This window comes from Falco rusticolus, chromosome 3 (assembly GCF_015220075.1).
Source record: "Falco rusticolus isolate bFalRus1 chromosome 3, bFalRus1.pri, whole genome shotgun sequence".
Classification (NCBI taxonomy): domain Eukaryota; kingdom Metazoa; phylum Chordata; class Aves; order Falconiformes; family Falconidae; genus Falco; species Falco rusticolus.
In genome coordinates, this window is record NC_051189.1 from 27,439,888 (window position 1) to 27,462,253 (window position 22,366).

Consider the following 22,366-nt stretch of genomic DNA (forward strand, 5'->3'; position numbering starts at 1 on the left):
TTTCCCCCAATAGGTGTGACAATCCCAGCTTTTGATTCACAAGGGCACTGACTTCTGGTGACAGTGATGCTTTAAGAAGCCCCTGTCTCACCCCTGCCCTTAATGCTCTGTTACTCCGGCCTGTCTCAATGAATTGTCCTGGATGATGAACTCTCTTAAACAGCAGATGTGAGTGAAAAAACAACCCTTTTTTCTGAGTCGTTCTTCAGACAGATCAGGTCCCTGCTTCAGCGTACAATGCAGCCCCACAAGCCCTCGTGCTTGCATAACTGCGGAGAGGCGGCCAGCTGGCCCGCAGCAGGAGGCACAGCCAGGGCGGAGGCAAAGGGGCTGCGAATTCTGCATTGGGCTCAGCAGCACTGCCACTGAATGCCAAGCCGTGACCGATGATGTGACACAACTCATACTTATGCCCTCCGATCCTACTGTCACCATGTTCATGGCGTCAAGACGAGCTCACTTTAACAGTACCGACTGCAGTATTTTGAGAGGGGGTGGAATCTTGTACCAGGCAACTTTTATCTGGAAGTTAAAAGATAAATTCAGATTTGCACTAACAGGCCTCAGTTCTTAACCTTCTTACAAGCACTGAAACCAACTGTAGCCCCTAATAGACATTGCAAAGAATTACAAAAGAGGGGGGTGATAAATTTATCTTTAATTATTTAAGAAACAGCCCTGATTTACAAAATTGCAGAGTGGCAATCTAGCCCTTGTTGAAGGCAAGGGAGGTTGTTGCACCTGGGAGATTTTTGGAAGCCAGGCCACTTAACTGAGGATTTAAGTGTGAACGCAGAACAATGTTAGATACTTCTTTTGAAAGCATTAACAGCTTGGCTTTCCACTGGCAAACCTGCCAAGGCAGAAGACAAGTAACAGACATGTGGCAAAAATGAAAATAAGGTCAGGATGGGACAGCAAGACTTGGGCCACTACAAAGGTCTGAGCCCAGGCATTATCAATGCTCTGACTGCCACTCTATGAGCAATGACTTCAGTCTTTGTAAAGTGGTGCCTTGATAGAGATGTGGCACATTTTAGTCAAGGAAAGCAGGCTAGTAGCTGTGACCTGGCTTTTCTTTCCTACATTTGAAGTTTCACTAATTGCCCAGGCACAGTTTCTCTAAGTGACAGAGTGAATGCTGTCCTCCACAGGGATGGATCACAAAACCCTGACTGTTATGAATCCAAAATGTTTCAGGGTAGTTTAACATGACTTTCCTGAGAGACAAAGCTAGACAAAAATATGACTTTCTTCAAGCTGAGAACTACAGGACTGGAAATCTCCCTGATCTGTAACACAGCTGCGGTTTTTATAATTAATGGAAAACTCTCTAAGAAATCTGAAAGGGAAAGTGATTTGAAAACTCTTACTGAGAAGTCAAAACAGGAAAAGGCCACAAGTCTAGCCAAGTAACTAGCTGCACTGCACACTTGATACAGCTTAATGTACTTTACATTTCTGTGTTGGGTACTTGTACCTCACTTAGAGGTCAAGGAGATGAAAGAATACTCCACAAAGACACAGCTACCTGTGTGAGAATATGAACCTTGTTTTAGCGATGGTCTGCAAACCCCTTTAGAACTGTTCTCTTGAAGGTTGCCCCTTAATACTTTTGCATCCACCGGACAATATTACAGTTAGCTCCATCAGGCAGAGGTGAGGCCACACGCCGCCACTCCAGTTCTTCAGTTGGACTTGGACCCCTCACTGGGTGCTGCTCACCTGCACTACTCTGATAGTGAACCACCTTGGGATTCCATTGCTTTTAATGCATACTTTCACATATCAGACCTGTTCTCTCTCAGACATTACACCAGTGCCCCATCTATACCTGCTCTCTAGGCATTATTGATTCTACTATACCAAATAAACCTGGGAGGAAAAAAAAGCTTCTAGTATGGCTAAACCGAGGAAAAACAGCAGAACATTTTCATACGCAGTGGCTCCCGTGGCAAAGACAGTATTGTCAAATAGGCAGATTCAGCTGAGCTGCACTCCATCAGCACAGTCCCAGATGCAGGGTTCCCGATGGCAGGAAGTTCACCAGTGCAAAGGCCACACTGGAAAAGACTTGGCCTCCAGCCAGCGTAAGTCCAAGCTGCAAGAAACACTGAACAGGAAGGGGATGTGAAGAAAGCATCCTCCAGCTTCTCTGGTTCCGTGCTTCTCCTGGATTTAATTACTTAACATAGTTTTGCCACCAGTTGAGAAACATTTTTTTTCTTTCAAATCTTCCCCTTGAAATGGTTGTGAGTCCTTGATGATATTAAAATAACTTACCACAGCAAAGGACAGGAATAATCAAAGCAAACCAATACCTCCTTGCAGACAACTTTCCAGGCTTCCAGCTGGAAAACCCAGGTGAAATTGCAGGAAATGACAGTTCTTTATGTAGCTCTTGTGGCTGTCCCCTTCTGCTTGATGGAGCCCTTGATAATGTGAATTTGGTCAAAGCCTTCAGTCAACCAGATGCAAGTCTGTGGTCACTGCTAACCTCACATAATTAACTGAAGATTTACATAAAAGAAGAATATGTTCACATTTATTCCAGGAAGGTATCAGTCCCCATCCTGTAATCTTTATGCTTCCCCTGGCTCAAGCACACCATCCTACCCAACAGAGAAACTTCGCAAATGCAGGCTCATGGGAAGTTGTTTCTATAAAGCTCAAATGAATCTTACAAATGGTGCAGCTAAGAACAATTGAGCCCACTTCTGTACCTTGGTGCTTTGTTCTGTAACAAACTGATCAGTGAACCTCTAAATATTTGTAAGCTTGAGTTATGTAAGTTGGTCAAACCCCTGGAGTCTCCAATAAACTTACATGATAAAACTCATGTGACTGAAAGAATGGCAAATATTCTGCAAGGTGTCTAACTGTGGCAGTGTAGGAAGTTATCGCCTACAGCACTGCACTGGAAGTGACTGTACACAAAGCAGATTTTGTGGACAAAACCACCATCTGTTCATCCTTACCTTCAGTGCAAAGTTTAACAGCTCTACCTAAACCATTGCTTCAATGTCATTCAACTCGAGTTTCACTGTAGCAGACTGGAAAACAGGAGTTGGTACAGCACACAAAACACAACTGTAATAATATTCACCCAGGGCAGTAAAAACAATTAAGGGAAACAAGCTCCTAAACAATTCAGGTCTGCTGAAAGATGTCTCTTCACGCCTTATATTTTTAATTGGTCAGGAGATTGCTGAGATTTTATTCAGGCTAATCTAAGTCTGCAGTCAGGAAGAGCTTGCCTGTTTAAGTCTCTGTATTTGACCCAGTGCATCTTGCATACTTGCTTGTGATCCCAGCCAGAACAGAAAAGATGAGCAAAAGCTAAAAATAGACAACCACAGATTTGCTACTGGAACATTTATGAACTATGTAGCCTGGCCAAGGATCAAGAAACTTTCTAGCTTTTTTTACATTTTATATACACTTATGTCCTGATCCCTTCTTGAGACAGCATAGTTCTTTTTTTTGTCTTTTATTTTTTCCCCCTTTTCTGCTCTTAAGTCATTACTAGCATTTGTTAAAATGCCCCCTTGTATACGCGCCAGTGTAATGATCTCTTCTCCCATCCACCCCATGTTTGCAATAGCATCGAACAACAGACTCGGTCCAAGCCACACCAGCCCTTCCCAGCTTGAGGGCACAAGTCCCACAGTATTATTTTTAACTGCTAAGAATTGACTGTTACCTCTTTTTAGGCCTTCTTCTTTCATTTGTTTCAAAGGAGACGGACCAAACTCCTCCTCCACAGGCCGGAACATCCTTTTGACCAGGACACTGCTACTAGAAAACACACAACAGGGACTGTGTCACAGTAAAACTGGGCTCGCAGCAGGAGAGGAGACAACAGCAGCAGTCATGACTCACTTTGGCAAAAACCCCACTATCTACTCAAGTATCACAGACCAGAAACTGCAAGGATTTAGCTTTTGATGCTTATCTGAACTCTCCAGGCCTCTCAAATTGCCCAGACTGACTGGCTGGGACAGGTGACAGGAAAATAGCTCCAATGTTACATACTATTTTGAAAACCCCAAAGGCCTTTAACTGTTTAAATATTGAGGAAAGGGGGTTGGGGAGGAAGAAACAGCTAAGTAAGGAGCTGAACCCACTTTTACACATTGATTCACCTCCTCTTTGGGGTCATGGAGACAGCCTCAGGAAACACGGGCAATATTTCTAAAATCAGAGACCGTACAAGTCAGCAAGCTCAAAAGGAGTAGCACGTTGGGCCGAATCCAGCCCAAAGCTGCAGCACGCTTCGCTGGAGAAGCCAAGGGCTGAAGGCACTAGGGCTACCTCCCCCCTCGGTGTAGCTCTGGCAGGACTCGGTGACTCCTTTCAGTCTTGGAGGACTGAAGCCAATGTGCTTGGTGCAATAAACCCCTTCACTTCTCAAATTCCACTGTGAGCCTTATGAAGAACATTAGCTTCATAAAAGAAACAAAAAAGGCCTCACGTTTTCAAGTCAATGTTAGCTGCAGGTACCCAGCCATTCCCTACCACTGGCCACTTTTTGCAGGCTTACATGAGTGCTGTTGTCTTACGCCGAAGCCTCAGATCTGAGGATGCTCACTTGGGATTCAAGCAACATACACAAGTATGGGGCTTGCACACGTTGCAGTTAGTACTGGCTGAACTTCAGCCACGCATATTTAAGTCCTTATTTCAGGACATCTCTAAATCTTCTAGGGACATTCTGCAATTCTTCCAATCCCTCCAAAGCAAGACAGGGGTGCTCCCATTTCCAACCTTCCCCCTTCCCAGGATCTCCCATCCTCTTTCTGCATTTCTGGTGCTTTGGCATTCTCTCTGCAGTCCCTGTATTCATCACATCCACACATGCACTGCTGAACGGCTTTCAGCAATGCAGTGAAGTTCAGTGCTTCATTAAAAAAATCCTGTTTTTTAAATTATTTGAGAACTCTTCTATGTATAAAAGGCACTTTATTATCAAATATGTTGTCCTGTCCCTGTACTGAACCTTATGGCTCTTTAAACTGTTTTGCTCGAAAATGTAATAAAAAACAGATAGGAAAAGTAGCCAATTCATGTGAAGGAAAAGAAAGTTACCCTAAAATAAACCTCCCTCTACCAGTTCCACATATTATATACACATAACGCTACTGTTAACCATGGGAGAACACGAGGGAAGGGGGGAAAAGGGGATCAGTTTATCTGATTCCGTGTTTTGCGCCTGCTTTCTATAAATTTGAACTGCTAACTACAAAGCTTGTGAAACAATAAATGTCTTACCCTTCTCTCTCATCATCTGTATTATAGTAAACCTAGAAGGGTGGAAAAAGATGAATTATTCCCAAAACTCAGACACCTGCTTAACAGAATAACTTCAAAAGGGAGAAGAGACAACAAGTGGTTTGCAGTTTTTCATATGTTAAGAATCCTTCACCTTCTATAAAACACAAACATCTCTAGTTCTAATTGTGATCTGGAAAAGGTGTGGCTTAGAAAAACTGCTGTTGAATACCACCTAGTAGAAATGTATCAAAGCACTTTGGCAGACACTGCCCTCTCCCCCAGTTTACATAATTTTCCCCGATTATTTTATAATCCTCTAAATCAGATCACTACTAGACTAAATTACCCCTAATACGATTTAAGACACAACACTCACAAGCTTTTGTATGTACTTAATACTGCCTGAAAATCTAACCAAACTATCAGGACCAACGTTAAACTACAGGCCTAATGGAAATACAAATACTAATAGTACAGGTGAACTTTTTTGCACAGGCTGTGGGCAGAAACTCAAGTCCGGACCATTGTTTTGTGTAAGTCAGTACAGCCCACATCACTGGGACCAAATTTACAACAGCAGCAAGCATGGCTGACAGTAGCAGCAGAGATATATAATCACAGTCTGTTGTCAAAGGCTTTACAGGACAGTCAGCCAAATTCCTCATGATGTGCCTGCACTGCAGGTCAGCACCAGCAAGTGTACCACCACCGCAGCTGCTGAGTTACTGTGCAAGCGTGGGGCGAAGGCAGGGCACCAGAGCCCTGTGGTCTGCTGGGGCAGAGCAAGGCATCTCAGGCAGGTTTCCAGCACTTGTGCTGGCAAGACTCAGAGCACACTCAGCTCTCGCTGAGAGCCTTCCCTTCTGAACCTGTACAATGAAAACACCTCAGAGCTCTGTGTGTGCAAAGCTGAGGTCTGTAACTCATTCTATGACCAGGACCTGAAAGTGTCCTTCACTTTCCTAATGAAACATTCATAAATAATAAATTCTTGTCATAATAAATAATTCTTATATTAAGTAATTCACAAAACAATTGAAAAGTTTAGGATAGCAAGAATGCCGATACTGCAATCTATAAAGCAGCAAAGGACAGGGCTGAACGTTGCCTATGAGCTAGCAAACTGGGGTATCTTCCAGTTAGTTTAGAAAATTACTTATAGCATTACACATACTAAGGAATGCTTCCACCTTCTCCTGTTTTGAGACAAATCCACATTCTGGTTTTGAAAGCCATGAGGACAGAAGGTACCCAGCATTGATATGTGAGTGGGTGTCTTTCCAGTTTTGGAGAGTAAGTCAGTGACAGCTGCGATTGCAATGTCTGTGCTCTTTGTGCTTTGCTCTACCACAGTTCTCACTGCTTTAAAATAAATGACAGTTCCAACACTTAGTGTCACTTAATCTTCATTATTTTAATATTTTGCAGCAAGGTGCATATAAAATTTCCCCATTTACTATTTGTCTTTATAAAGACATACATAAAGTTTTCATTCTGCTCCCTGAGATGTTAATAAATAACAGATTTATATTCCAGAAACTGTCACAGCTAACCCTCCAATTCAGGTTTGCAATTTCCCAGCAAGCAATAAAGTATGTCTTAAAAAAGAGCACAGAATTCCTCACATTTACTAGCAGTTATGATTTCCAATATTGAATACTAACATTAGCATGATAGATTTTTACTTTATAGAGTGAAAAAATTTTCTTTCAACGAATTTCCAGATCTCTAGGTGATGCCAACAGAAAATGGGCAGTGGTGTCTAGAGAGCCTACTCCTGACCTTCCACGTGTAAGAGCTTGGTCTTCGTTTTCATTTTTCATAGGGAGGGGGATCTCTGCTACCACAAGGTGGCACTTCATTTCATCAAGCCAAATAGCGCATTCAAAACCAGATTCTTTCAGCCATAAACCAACCTTCCCATTTCAAAATTTTTTTACTATTTGTTCCACTCTTTCTTCCTAGCAAAAGAATGGCAAAACCATAACAAACACAAATTAGTTAGACGTTAATGAAGCATAAACTCCTTCTTCACACCCAGAACTCGGTAAGGCACTTGTCTCTTGAAAGGCGTTTTTTTAAATGACTCACCAAGAGCTGCGTTTACCAAAATGAGAGCTGAAACAAACAACTCCAGGAACAGTGATTTATTTTCCCAAGACCTGCCTCACAGCACAGGCAGTCAGAGGGCAGGTGGGCACCAGCTTGTCCCATTATCATGTCCTACCTGTCCAGTCCTTTGTAAGTTTCCAAAGTGAACATCCGGTATGAAGAGAACCGGCTGGGAATCCAGGTCAGCCATTGTTTTGAAGAAGGTGATATCGCTCTTTTTTTGCAGGGGGAGTGCACTTAACTTCCCTTCGGCTGCTAGGAGGATCACAAAGCAACATGGTTTTGAGAGGAGGCATCTTAAGTGTGACTTAGCCCCAAACCAGATAGGCCTGTCTTACTTACAGTTATTACACGAGGCTTGGGATGCCTGGCCTTTGCCTTTCTTTCTGTTCTGCTTCCTCTCTTCATCTCGGATTTTCCTTTCTGCTCCCTGATGCAAAAAAGACAACCCACAGATATCATCCAAAAAGCAAGCACTGTGAGCATTGCACCCTCCGATGCCTGAACTGCAGTGATGGACACATCAGTAATGCTGAACAGAGACTGGTTATCCCCTAACAGATAAATCTGTCCAGATTGTTAGGAATGTGCCAACTTTGGAATGATCACCCATGCATGCCTGAAACTCATGCTGGCACATCCAGCAGCCCCCAGGACGGGAGACACCAAGAGGAACACATCCACATGCTGGTTTGGACGAGACGGGATGGACGGCTCAGGCAGTGCGCAGTCTGTAGCAGGGCTGCTGCCACCACAGCTTGCACAAAGAGCATCCTAAGCCCAGTGCCTTTGCGATGGATGGAGTGCTCAGGCCAAATACTTTGCGTATGTACTGACGTAAAACACCTGCAGGATTGCTGTTGTCTTAGATCATGTCTGTACGAAGCTTTTCTCTAAACTCTCCTCCACCCACCTCGTCTGGGGGTGGCATTGCTCCACTGTGGCCAGCTTTGTAGAGGCCTTTGAGATTTGCCAGTGCAAGAAGGCTACGCTGACAGTTTGCCAACAGTGCAAGGGGTCTTACAGACAAATACAGGCATTTCAAACAGGGAGAAGCCCTCCAGAAACTGGAAAGCGATGTAGCACTGCCCTATTAGGCCCCAGGAACTCCTGGGAAGTTACAGGCTTCTGTTATGTAAATACACTCTCAACAAGTTTAGAAAATAAAACTTGTTATTGACATAAAAAGCAGCAACACCTCCTTTGAAGTTCTCCTAATTTACTTTATAAATATGAATAGTCATGTTGTGATGGGTATTAAAGTTCCATATGCTCCCAGACAGTCAGCATGCAAAATTAAACATTTTTCCAAATTAAAATTAGAAGTGCCTTTAAAAGAAAGGGGGGAGGGAGGTAAGGAAAGTCAAAAATATCCATTCAAGATGGCAAAATTCACACATAAGCCAATGAACCAAGCTTGAAAAGAATACAAAGAAAGATGTACTCCTGGCTGTAACCCATCAATAGACTTCCAGAGGTTGAAAGAGGTGGAGGAAGAACCAGCTCTCTAAAAAACCTGAAGGTGTTTAACAGAAACATTGCTTCCAGACCCAGGTCCCAATCCAGTTGTCACTGACCTCAACCACAGAAGCCAAGGGATTCAGAGTCACGCCCTTATCAAAATTGTTTCTAGTTCTACGTTTGTATCTTTAAAGGCCTTTGGCAGAAAGGAGCAAAAATACAGCTCACGGCCACTGTCCTGCAGAAGGCACATCCCTAAGAGCCCTGTGCTGCACAAAGTAGCTCTGCCAGGCAGCCACAGCCCTACCTACTGCTGGCTGCTGCCGCTCTGCTGCTTGCCGGTAGCAGGATGAACCATGAAAGTAATTTCATGCACAGCAGCAAGCATGAGCTTCCTCTTGGGAAAGCAGAAACTGAGGAGGAGTCAGCCTTTAACACGCAATAAAGAATGTATATTTTACTGATATTTCTTGGTAAATCTTCACAGCTTTGTCTTCATTCATTCAAGGCAAGACACCCCAAATTCCTCTGGGATGCAGGGAATCTCTGAGCAGGGCAGCCATTCCCACCCACCAGTGCTTATTTGTGCCACAGCCACTTTACAATCAGCAGCCACGATACCCACAAAATTACCTACCAGCCCTTCTGAGCTAGGAACATCCCACATGGCACAGTGCAGGGGCCAGCCAAGCCTACATGATGTATGTCATTGTTGTAGGACCATAATAATTTTTTGCATACCAGAGCATTTCTGTCAGACAGTTTTCACAGCTGAGCCATCTGATGCATACCTAATCAATCAGAGTTTGCATATCTCCTTAGGCAGAAGAAGAAATAAGCCTCTCATAGGGGACTATAAATTAGGCTCTGACCCTTCAAATAATTTAATGAGTTTTTCATTTTTTCATTGATGTCCGTACTTTGTATAAATGCAACAAGTACTTCTGCTACTAACGATTAGCAAAACACAGCCCATGAATTTCAGCTGATCCAAAATATTTTTTTTCCATGTCTTCAACTCATTTAATCTTACGTCTTGCATTCCAGCTCCAACCTAGCAAAACCCTTACCGTTGTAAGGACCACTCCCTTCACCGTTATGCAGCTCATGTGCACACCTGTTTCTAGCTCAAGGCCAAAGCGTTCCACATAGGGCAGGACAGGCCCATAGACTTCAGCCGCCTTCTCTCTAAAGCTGAAGATTAATAGGTAATTAGAGTTGCTCAATACCCTATGATAATCTATTTTCTCTATGATGATCCATACTGAAGACAAGAAGGCAGGAACTGCATGTATTCCAAACAACATGAAGTTTTTCAGAGTAAAGAGAACTGGATTGATTTGTTTGATTTTGGAGCAATGTTATGGTATCTGCCAAGTCAAATGCTTCTGCTTCTTTTCAGCAAAGCTAATCACATATAGAAAATTAAAATACCTCTGAATCCCCAGTTCCTTCACACTCAGTGGCTAAAGCATCCTGCAATATATAAATATAAATAGGCCTGGTGGCAAGTTTCCCTGACAACCTACTTAAGGAATAAAAATTATATTCTCTTATCATAATGCAGCATCAGTGATCTGCACATGATAAAAGAGACTGCAAGGGCAGAGAGAATTAGCACTGAGAAAACAAGATGTGCACTTTAACAGTTGCTTTGAAGATTACCTACTGGAAAATACACATGGACAAAAGATTGGAGAAAGAACAGGGAGCAAGCACACAATTAGAACCTTTGCAGCCTTTATCCCCATACATTTATGTCACAAAGCACACACTGGATCTGAGCTGGTGTTCCTCTCTAGTTTATATGTAAATTAATACTAAATTGAAGCAACTGCCTGAGTAAATACTAATATATATATATAATATATACAACTTAGCTAAAAGCAGTTTTAGTTCTTCAGGGATACTATTTCCACAGCAGCTATACTGTGTTTCAGCTAGAGGACACTAATTTATCGGCAAATGTTTTTCTTAAAAACTGGACACATCTACCTGTGATTTATCTAAGTTGATACACAAACACATCGACTAAAAAGGCACCATAACTGCAGAAAAAAATGTTTGTAAGAACACTGTCAGGCACAGAAACACTTTTTCTTCCACATTTCAAACTAAGATACATTTCAGTACTTAGGCAGGAGGAATTCACTTTGCAGTTCTCCTGATCCAGACAACTGTAATAAATCAGACACTTCAGACACTTTTCTCATCAGCTTCTCTTTGGGGTTGTCAGGCTGGGACATAACGGTACACTTTTAAAAGGTGTTACAAATATAATAGGCTTGCTGGTTTTTTTAAATGACCCCATAACACATCTTTAATTGAACATGACAAAGAGGTGGGCAATTAACTGTCTCAGCTTCATGGTCTTTCCCACATGGGCAGCAAACCCTGTCTTTGTCACCAGTGCGAGTCGTGAAGAGAAACTGAGCCAGGACCCTCCATCTAGCACCACCTTAACCAGCACCAGAGCGTTCTTTTGGCATCTTGGAAAGATGTGGGTATGCAGCCTCACCAGCTACCTGCCTCTGAGTGCAATGCATTCTCCCAGTGCCACCAGCAAGTGGAAAATCTCCAACCATTTATTTACTTACAAAAGAACCATGACAAACAGATGCTGGTTAAAGATGCAGCAGCGCTAAGCAAGGGGCAAGCAGGTCTCTGTCTCTTTCCAAGTGCTAATTAGCACAAACTGTCATGTGAATTGACCTCAATAATTTTCATTCATTCAAGTCATTTTCAGCCCTGAATTAAGTTAAAAAGCTCTGTGTACGTGTATGTAGAGATACATTTATATTATACAGATACATATCCCATTATTGATACCCTTGAGTCCTCCAGCTGCCATTTTCAATATAGTTTTGAAGTGCATAACGCTTTAACTATCCCTGTGATCTTTTCTTCTACTTTGAGACAGTTTTGATTAAAAGATTCAACATTCATTTCCTGCTTTCTAGTCTGAATATTTGAAGTACCAATTAAGCCAATAGATGCAATGAACATGTATTATTCAAAATATCCACCAGTTTTGTCTACAGGTCACCCTTGATGACTTTGTGCTCTGAATTTCCTTCCTTTTTTTCCTTTTTTCTAATTGCTTTTCAAAACTAGGTAGATGAACACGACTTGTACTTTGATATTTAATGAGCTTTTAACATCCAGCTGTAGCTTGAAATCTCTAAATATTTGACATTCAAAGTTACCGTTAAAAGCCTAACATTTTGACTGCAAGAAGACCTCAGTGCATACATTTACATTCATTACTTTCAAAGTTTTTGCTCCACTAACACAACTGACTTATTAGCCCTCAAGATCCTGTTGTCAAGACAGCAACAAGGGAACGAACTGAAAAAGAGGAAGGAGCAGCAGCATGGAGACCTGGAACAGTTGAACTCTTACCCTTTCCATTAAAAAGTTAATGCTACGCATTGCCTGGGGCACGGCCTTCTGCCTTTCTATTACCACCTGTAAGACTGCAAGACTAATTTGGATAAATTTCCGAGTCACTTAAATAGAAGTAGGCTCCTGAATCCCTGAACCTTGACTAGAATCCAGTCATCAGCTCCCCCCTGGAAGATCTTTCCCAGCTGGGACAAAGTCATTGGCTGTCAGGTGTTAAGCACAACTCAAACATGGTCATGCTCACATCTAAGAATCATCACTGACACAACATTTCTGAGCAACTCTTTCCACTGGGTAATATATACAGCTGACCATGGCACTGTCAGACTCATTAAGACATGATCTATGTTTTGGTGCTGAAAAATCTTACCAGTTACCACAAAGGAGTAGGGAAACACATTGTAGAAGAACAACATTTTGCAAAAGAGGGAATGAACACCAAAAAAAAAAAAAGTTACTGAACTACAAAATGAAAATGGCTAACATATTTTTGCAGTTTACTTTTAACAAGAAAATCCAAGCAACATAAAAATCTCACTGAGGTTTCCAAAAGCACGGTTTGGAATCAAGCAGGGAGGGAAAAACTATCAGCTGTATTGTTAGGACTCGGTGTTTTCTACTGTATCGTAAGAGAGCTTAGCAGGCCTTTACTGAAAGGTGCATTTCTCTCCCAGACACCTCTCCACAAAGGCTCACACATTACCCCATCCTGGCTGTTAAAGCCAGAAGGGATAACATCATCAGATTGGCACTTGCATGAGCCTATGGTCAGCACTGACCTTCCAAGTAGGGATCTTCATGTTTGTAATTTCTATGACTTTTTTGATATTCCTGTATCATGATCTCTAACATGCTGTCCTTAAGCAGTCCAACTACTGCTCACAAGCTAAGGAATCAAGGCCAAAAAGGCTGCAAAGCAGTAAAATAATTACATGATAATCTGTTAATATATGATATAGCTGGTCCAAATTCTACCACAAAATACAATTTTTAGGGAAAGAAAAAACACTTAATTAGGTCTAAAATACACCAATAATAAACTGTCTAACAAGGTTACTACTCTACCCATGGTAACTATGCTTTCCACTTACCTTGTCACAAAAAACCTTGATCTGGCAGTAGGCTCGGTGGATGGGTTTGTTGCTGCGGTTGTTGTAGCTGTAGGTATCAATCTGAATCATCAAAGGAAGCCCTTTCACTCCTTTTTGTGAGGAGAAGTCTGTGCTCAAGCAATTCACTGTGATGAAAATCTGTGTGCCAGAGAGATTACTTTAAAAATGTGGTGCAAACAACTAATAAGCTTCCAGAAACACATGACCACAAATGGGAAAATAAAAGCAGATGCCCACTCACCCACCCGGAAAAAAAAAAAGTAAAAAAAAAGTTTGTATTTCAGGTGGAAATTTATACATTTGTACATTCCATACACTCTGGGAATTTATACATTTATTCTCCACTTCTATCCTGAGTTCAGCAAAGATGCGGCCCACGCTGGGAAGAAGGACAAGTTTTTAAAGCACGTATTGGTGCTTCAGTTTGGCTCAGGAGCTCACATTTGAGGTGAATCATTGGATTGTCCCAACTTACCGTGCTTTGGTTCACACCAGAGAGCTCGGAGTGCATGAGGCGGATTATTTTTGGAAAAGCCAGACCAGAAGATGTACCCTAGGGGCACAACTCACATACTACAGCTGCTAATGGTTGCTCCGTCCATGGGAGCTGACTAAATATAATCTGAGATAAAACCTAAAATGTGCCTCGTGGGTGTCAGGTCTTTAGCCCTGACTTGTTTCACACTACAAACCTGCTCTGTATGTTCGCATTATTTGTTAATATAGACATAGCAAGATCATCTTGCATTGTCCTTTCCAGTTGTCTTTTGGTCTGGCTCGTTCTTCTGACAGCTCACAATTTAAATTCAGTGTGGCCAAAGACAAGTCCTACTCTTTTTTATTTTACAAATTCTTTTCACATTCTCACCAGCAGTACCCCTTCCTTCCACCCCATCAAGAGATACCCCAGATCTTCCCCTCACCACCTTAGTTCAATTTCAAAAATGCATTTCACCCTGTCTTTCAAGCTGGGAAGGAGTTTCTCAAACATTTATAGAAATATTCCCTACCTCTTCTCAAAAGTCCCCTTTGCGATGTAGCATCCATGCAACCTGACATTGCCCTCAGTTTCCAGCACGCACACACAGCCCGCCTGCCTTTACTTCAGAAAACCATCTTCATGCTCTCCTTCCATACCCACTTACATCTGTTGATAGCCACTAGTCATCTCCTGCCCTCTCATCTCCATCCGTACCATGGGACAAGGTGTGTCTCATCTGCCACGTGTTTGTAAAGGACCTGGGAGAAAGGTCTCCCCAGGACTATTCTGATGCGGAGCAAGCATTGTGAACTGAAATATCACTGATAGCATTCAGTTAGGGCAGCGTGCCTGAAACTTGAGAGATGAAACTGGATTACAAATGCAATTACTCCTCCCAGTGAGGAATATGTGCATGACATAGTAATTTGGGGCAATTACGAATTAGCCAGATTCTACTTTTTTACTTTTCCTCACTTTAAAAAAAAAATCAACCAACCAAACCCCAAAACTGTGAGCTAAGGAAAAGGTCAGAGAAACCATCAGTACATTATTTCCTGAACCATGAGGATGTGAAACCTGCTCCAGCAGAACAAGCACACTCGGGAAGAGATCCCAAGCGGACCTCATGAAGAGATCCCAAGCGAACCTCGTGCACACCTGCCGGGCAGGGCAGAGGCCAACAGCCCCTTGGGGTCTGGGAGCATTCGGGAAGGGAGAGCACGAATGACACAGTTCTGAGTGACCAGAATGCAGCATCCTTAGGAGAAATGCTGCTGAGAATAAGGAAGGGCTCCGGCAAGGCTGGGGGGGTACTTTAATGGCAGAAGTTAACATTACAGTCGGGGTTTTTTTATGAGGGAGCCAGAGTCGCTTGTTTGCCTGACTGAGCTAATGGCCCCTCTGCATTTCTGCTCCTGATTGTATCGCTGAGCTGCATTTACAAATGAAATAGTTGAACTTTAACTGCGGGGAGAGGAGGGAGGGAGGGGAAGGGCCCTAGGTGAAACTGATTTTGAAGCTGATAGTGTTATTTCTGTTTCAAATTACAACCTGGTCTCCAGCTCCAAAGGTAAGCCTGGATACCGGTGCACATGCCTTTGAAATGTGACGGCCTGAATTTCCATGTGCCTTCAGACTCCTTTACAGTGTCAGGGCAGTACCTTAAAGTGTGTGTGAACACAGAGCAGTGGAATGAGGTCTGGCATCAAACAGAATCTGGACTTGCTATATTTTAGCCCATACTTCTGCACTGGGATTTTCCAAACTGCACGTTAAAATGTTGAGGGTTGGACGTGCAGGCTTTGCACCCACCCAGCAGTCTGTGCATCTACCACCTCTGCTGCACACTCAGCTGAGAAGTAAAAAAAGATCTTGTCCCACCTTAATCAACTACATACACTGTGTGTGATCTCTGCTGCTGCCTGCAGAAACAGAGCAGAGTAGGAGCGGCTGGGGAAGACAGACTTTATCATTTCAAGAGTCCCCATACAGCAACAACAGATTATTCAGCATGAATAATAGATTGATGCTGTAAGATTCGATATCCTGCCCTGACACTGTAATACATCAGGATCTCTCAGAGGAGCAATGACTGTATGTTCATGCACATAAAGTGTACTACTTTCTGTCATATAATTTGCACCTCGCCAGATATACAGATGGATTTGAATCAGCACAGATGACTTATTTTTTGGGAAAACCTTGTCTCCACACAATCTTCTATTAGCTTTCCTGTAAAGCACAACACTGACTTTGGATTTGAAAAACATGGGGAGTGCAGAGAGAAGGGGAAGAGGGCATCAGTTCTGCTACTTGAGTTGATTTTAGGAGTTTTTTTCTCCACGTGACTGAAGATCTGCAGCAGTTTTAACACCATGGTGCAGCAGGCTGCTGTGGTGAACAGGACCTGGGGAACCTTCTGGACAGTCGCCTTGCCTCTGCCCTTGCTCTAACCAGAAAACCTTTCACCTCCCCAGAGCAGTGGCCGAGGAATGCTGCCTGCTCTGAGCAGCAGTGATTTTGTCTGCCTGTCCAAGCACTGCCTGCTTTGCCCTTTACAACCCTCACCTTTCCCTCCTTTACAGCTCCTGTACATAATGCAGGTACTCCCACTCTCAGTGAGGCAAGGAGCAAAACAACCCCATGGGGAGCCATGAAAACATGAAATCCGGCTTTGCCTCTCTTGGAAGACACACAGGTTTAAGAACCTCCTTGCACTGGTCTCTTCCATAGTAGAGTTACATGGTTAGAAAATGCAGAGTTCAGTAGAAATGACAGTAGCAGGAGTGGAAATCACTGCTTTTTTTTCCCCAGGGCGCTGTCTACACTTGACTTAGAACTAATTTAATGGATGTGACTATGGCTGTACCTGAATTAATTTACAAATGTTTTTTTTCCCTGTGCAAACTGGATTTTAGCAATGTTTTGCTATCAGGAATACATCTGGGTTGCCGTTACAGTGATGTCTTTTTTTTTTTTTTTAATGCCAACATCTCTTAGATTATAGCAACTCATGACAGAGTTGCACCATCTAGACTCCAGCTCAGGCATGCCATTGGCAATGAAAAACTTACTTGGAGAAGCATTTGGTGCCTAAGAAAGCTTCAAAAGTGGCCTAAGATAACGACAACTCTTCTGTATGTTATAAAGCATGTCTAAAAAAAGCACTCTGTTTCAGGGAAGGCGTTCCTCCACAGTGTAGCTGTTATTATGTGAATTACTGACTGTTTGTTAAATACTGCAGCATAATTAGCGATGTACAAGACACAAACACAGTAAGTAACCTGCCTTAAGAGAAAGCAAGGTTCAGAAATCCATTTCCCCTTTTATCATTTAATCCAGCCAACATGACTCCTGCCGCAGTCTCTCAACTTCTACACTTTAAACATCTACAGTTATGAAACTTCTAATATAAGCCTTTTATTACTATTTACATTTCTGGCTCCCATCATCTCCGAAGGAGCCAAGGACAGAAAAGAGGGAAAAGTGCATTATAGCACAAGATCACAAACTTACAGTGATTTCTCTACTGAATACTGGCAACACATAGAATCAACGTATGCCTGGGTGACGGGTCTTTACAAAACTCTGTTTTAGAAGGGTTCATCCCTCCAGACTATAACAACAAAGAGTTAAATGACTTGTCTCTCAAATGACTAACATGAATCCCATCATCCCTCATACACACAAAAAGTGTGGTTTTACAGTTTCTCCTGCCAGCCGTTAACTTATAAATCCCATACAAAGGTAGGACCTTTGTTTTATTTCAATACAAATGTCTCCAGCAAATGTTTACACTGCTCTTTTGAAGCTTCCTCAACCCACACCACACCCCAGCAACTACATAAAAATGCCATTTGCCTTGAATCCCAGACACATACTTACCAAGCCACTTGTATACACTGAAATTTCAACATTATTTGCTACCACAGGTCAACTCTTCTTTGATATATACCTGTCTGTGTGCATGCCTGGCATATATACATACATACATACGCACACTTGCACACACACACACACATAGGGTGTATTAAAGCAGCTGCCAAGTCTAATCCTACATAATTTCTGGTAATAACTCCCCAAAATTAAGTATCTTTTCCTCCAACCTTTAAATTTAAAAGAGTAGAGAAAACGTTAATTTCCTCCCTAATTAAAGGAAATGTGGTGTAACTTAGGAAGGAAATTAATAATTATGAGCAAAAAATTCTTATACTAGCCAAAACCTGTCCTGAGTATCACTAGTGATGTTAAAGAAATATGGATTGTCACAATACAAACCACTGCTAGAGGCTGCGCTGCTCTGTAAGCTTGATTTTACAGTTGTGCCCACTGGAATCATAACTCACTTCAGCCCACAGTACCCAAGAACCTAATCCTGCAAATCACTCACTCATTGAAAACAGCTTATTACTGTATGGGCTATGCCAAAACTCATTAAATAACTGGAAAGGTTCCCAGAGGCTTCAGCATGCTTTGGATTAAAGATCTACATTTCAGTTAAATATAGCAGGACAATGATTGCACGCAAGTATACACAACAACCGCACAGCACACAACTACTGTACACACCAAAAATCATGTGCCAGCACCTGCCTGAATAACATTATCTGCCAACGTGTTTGTTTACCCCACGTCCAAGTTGCAGTGCTTAGCAGAAATCAGTAATTTCTTGGTATCACTGAAAAGTAATATTTGACTGCTTTAAGGCGACATTTTTCACACCTTTGAATTTAAGGTTAAGAAGTACTTTCCATAAAAATATAAAATTAATGTATTGCTTCAGAAGCAACATCATCCTAACCATTTTAAATTAGTGAAGTATTAATGAGAGAGAAGACTTCTCTCAAAGAGTTGGCATGATCTATGACAAAGATATTCTCTTTTGACCAGGAGAGTTCTGGTTCTTAATTATCTTTCTTGCAAACTAACTTCTGTCAGCAATAAGACTGCAAGCAGGCAGATTATGTCTATCAAAACTGAAACTGAGCCCTCTGTCCAAAAGCCTCCAGTAGAACTTTGTCAACCAGCCAGATGTTGCAGCAAAATCTTCTGTAGGGCAACAGCAAGGCAACTAACTACCTTCTAGCATATCAAAAAAGACTTTTAAAAGATGGTTAAAAAGTCAGCCAGTTCTGGTTAATTTTTATTTGTTTCCTCACCTTTTTTTAAAAGAACGCCCTTAAAAATACCAAACATAGCACCAAGGTTCAACAAAAGGGAGCTAACAAATCACCTTGCCCATAAACGTTGCGTATTTATACACAGAAGTAAATATGGGAGTGAAACAACGATGGACTCTTCACTTCCTACCTCTGCTTCCTTATTGCACAATTATCTTTGTCTCAAGGAAGTATAAGGAAGAGTTTGACATGGGTGTAGACCATTCCCCTCATTTCTCTGTGTCCTGCTCTGAACCACAAGCCCCACGGTGACCTCTAGACAATGGTCCCAGCAGAAAAGGATGTTGCTTTAGGAAAAGGTAAGGATGTGCTGAGCCCAACTCTGCTCTGCCAGAAGGCAAGGGGACTGCTGCTGTTGAGCAAATACATCAGAGAAAATGCTAACAGAGTGGTGTTTCTGACTTTGGTGCTGTTCCCTTAGTCTATGGAAAGCAATGGTGATATTATTCCACAGCTCAACACATGCAGCACAAGATTCTCTCTTCCACCGACTTGCTCTGCCAAGCAGCTGTCAAAAGACAAGGGATCGAGAGCATAGAGCTGGAGCCCGCACCCCAGTTCCCTTCACATTACTGAGGCTACAGAGGTGTCTGCCTGTACTCTCTGAATGCCTGTTTCTTCCACATAAGATCCGACTGAGATGCTGCCTTACAAACCCTTAGCAGGCTCACTGTTAGCAAGCAGATTCTGGCTGTCACACCCGAGCTGTTATTATACCCTCATCCAGACGGGCTTCCAGGAGGAGGGTACTGCTCTGCTTGTGTGTGGGAGGAGAAATCTGGCTTTAAATCAGCTGTCCTCCAGGTGGAGTAGGAAAGTGAGAAATCTGATGGTCCACGTAAGTTTTCCTAGATGCAGGATTTAGTCTCCCAGGAGAGACAGGGATATTCGGTTAAGTGACCAAAAGGCTAGGTGATTTCTGCTTGTGTTTGATTTTTCAAGATCACTCCCCTGTGCACTTCCAACAACTGGTCTGTTTCCTTTATTTCTTCCTGGGCCAGTAAAGCGCTTCATCACATCTCAAAGGCCCTGGAAAGAACCACTCTGTGCTGCTTTTGTGTGACTTGGAAGAGAAAGGTCTTTGTGTCTGTGAAGTTAAGTTTTAATCTTGAAATTGTTGTGAAAAGGGAAAACAACACTGAGCAGAAACAATGGAGCCAGTTGAAAGTTCATCGTTCAAAAAGCTTAAGAAAAGAGAGTCTGTAATCAGGCCTTGAAATTCTTCCTCTCTTTTGGATGAGGTAATTGCTGGAGAAAAAATAGCCTTCAGTGACGTACCTCCAAGTCCACAGTTTTCAAACACCGCAGGGGCATCCTATGGGAATCCCCAGACTCAGCACAACTGGTTATTTATAAAGACTCTCCAACAGAAGCAAGCATGTGGGGACGTGTACACATGTGCACGGAGGGAAACACTACAGTGCATGGTGACAAGCTTTCAGGTACAACCTGATCTATGCTTGACAGCCCAATACCAAAGTATGTTATGAATACTCTTACTTTTGTAATATTTGTACATATTTGTAAAAATATCAATACATTTGCAGTTCAAGCTCCTAAAAGATCAGATATTTGATAACTATCCTCCAAAATAAATAAGCCAGTTTGCATTTGAATGACTACTTCCTGTAAAAACACAAATGGCTTTCTTCAATTTCACTCCTGACACTCTGTTAATCCAGCAACAACAAAAGAGTCATTATTTAAAAATACTATGTTGTATTTCCAGCTATCATTGCAACAGTTGTGTTCTTAATGTTCTGGCACCCAAGGGAAGAGCAATGTGAATGCTGTGAGATTAGAACAAAATGGCCAAGGATAACATCCGATATTAGTGGATGTGGCTTTCTTGCTCCTAGGCCAACATGGTGTCTTGGCTAAGTCTGGCTTGCAGCTGGAAATGCAAAGGTATTAAAGAACTGCCAGCCCTTGCAACGGGGACGGTAGCTGCCAGTGGTATGAGGCTGCCATGTTCTAGCCCTGGTAGTGCTTCTATAAAGGTCTTTGGGAAAGTCATGTCAAAGATCCCAAACCTCTATGTGCTGTATTTGATTGCACAACAATCACACGCACACAATGGTCATCTGTTGTGACTGCAGAGGACAACATACTGCTGTATTTTAAAATGGAATCGCATAATATGGGAATATCTGGGGCAGTGATAATGTAATCATTCCATGAGTAAATACAGCACCACTAGCGACTGGGCCAAGTACAACTTTGTTTACCAAGGGTAGCTTTTGAAAGAGCTAGGTAGTTTCCAGACCTACTGTCTTTTCTTTAGCAGACTGTCCCTTTAAAATGTGCATCAGAGACGAAAACCCCTTTTGCTAAAAAATCTCAGCACCTTCAGCCAGCAAGTCAGGACAGTGAGTGTTAATGCTACCACTCCATGCTCAATGCAATCTCTCTCAGGACTCACTAGCTCAAGGCAATCTATCTAATACTCTGTTAGAAATGCAGCGGGGAACCATCTATGAAGATGTCTCTGTATTTGAAAGACCCTTAGCATTACTTGAACATCGGGCAATTTGTATTTGACACGAAAACAATATCAGAACTTCACTAAGCTCAATAGTGTTTGCTGTCTATTACTTCTACATTCCCAAGTCTTGCATTACCCCCACTCATTTTACACAACCTATTTCTATTTCCCTTGTTGTTTGCTTTCCAGGGATGAATAACTTCTTATAATTACCAGCAGCTTTTCATTTCTCTTACACTACTCTATGCAGTTGACACACTCTGCCACCCTTTGGATAACTTTATCTATAAGAAACTTGTTAAGGTGCTCTGCTGCCCTGGTTTATAGGTTCACTGTAGCAGTCAGATCCCTGAACGCAAAATTCCCATATGTCAGGGCATTTGATCATTTGGAAAAAAAAAAAAAGAAAGATTGCACCAGTTCTCAAAAATACATTCACACCCAATTGCAGGGACAGTCCGTGTAGTAAAAAATAATGGCACCAACACAAAGGAAGGCATAGTCTATCTTACAGAATATTGATTATTGGAGATGTTAACAGTGTAGAAAATTCTTTATTTAGTGAAAAAAAACATTCACACCTTGTGTCCCACACTGACTTTGCAAGTAGGAAGAAAACTTTTAATGTTTCTCAGGCTGGGCATATTTTAAATGGAAAATCACTGAGAGGCCACAAGTAAGAAACTACATTGTGAGAGCCCTGCAGGCTTTCCTCAGAACTATGTCTCTATTTATCAGTGATACAGGTGTGAATGCACTATCATCTCGACAGCCGTTACATACCATCTTGCCTTTTACGGACAGTCAGAATCCTTGGGGTCAGTGAAAGACCACCCTCTGCCTGGCTTTGCAGAGA

The 22,366-nt window shown here is 42.2% G+C and overlaps 1 protein-coding gene across 4 annotated transcripts in view; it reads right to left on the reverse strand.

Annotated features, from left to right (window-relative positions):
- The window catches only part of GRHL2 (grainyhead like transcription factor 2), a 71,612-nt gene that overhangs the window by 15,164 nt on the left and 34,082 nt on the right, over positions 1-22,366 (reverse strand). For 2 of the 4 annotated variants that reach the window (XM_037381674.1, XM_037381677.1), the window contains exons 9-13: positions 13,344-13,502; positions 7,729-7,816; positions 7,502-7,641; positions 5,272-5,303; positions 3,704-3,798 (exon numbers count right to left, since the gene is read on the reverse strand). In XM_037381674.1, coding sequence (XP_037237571.1) covers positions 3,704-3,798; positions 5,272-5,303; positions 7,502-7,641; positions 7,729-7,816; positions 13,344-13,502 — 514 coding nt within the window. The remainder of the gene's footprint in view (positions 1-3,703; positions 3,799-5,271; positions 5,304-7,501; positions 7,642-7,728; positions 7,817-13,343; positions 13,503-22,366) is intronic. The other 2 variants (XM_037381676.1, XM_037381675.1) reach the window with 2 other exon arrangements.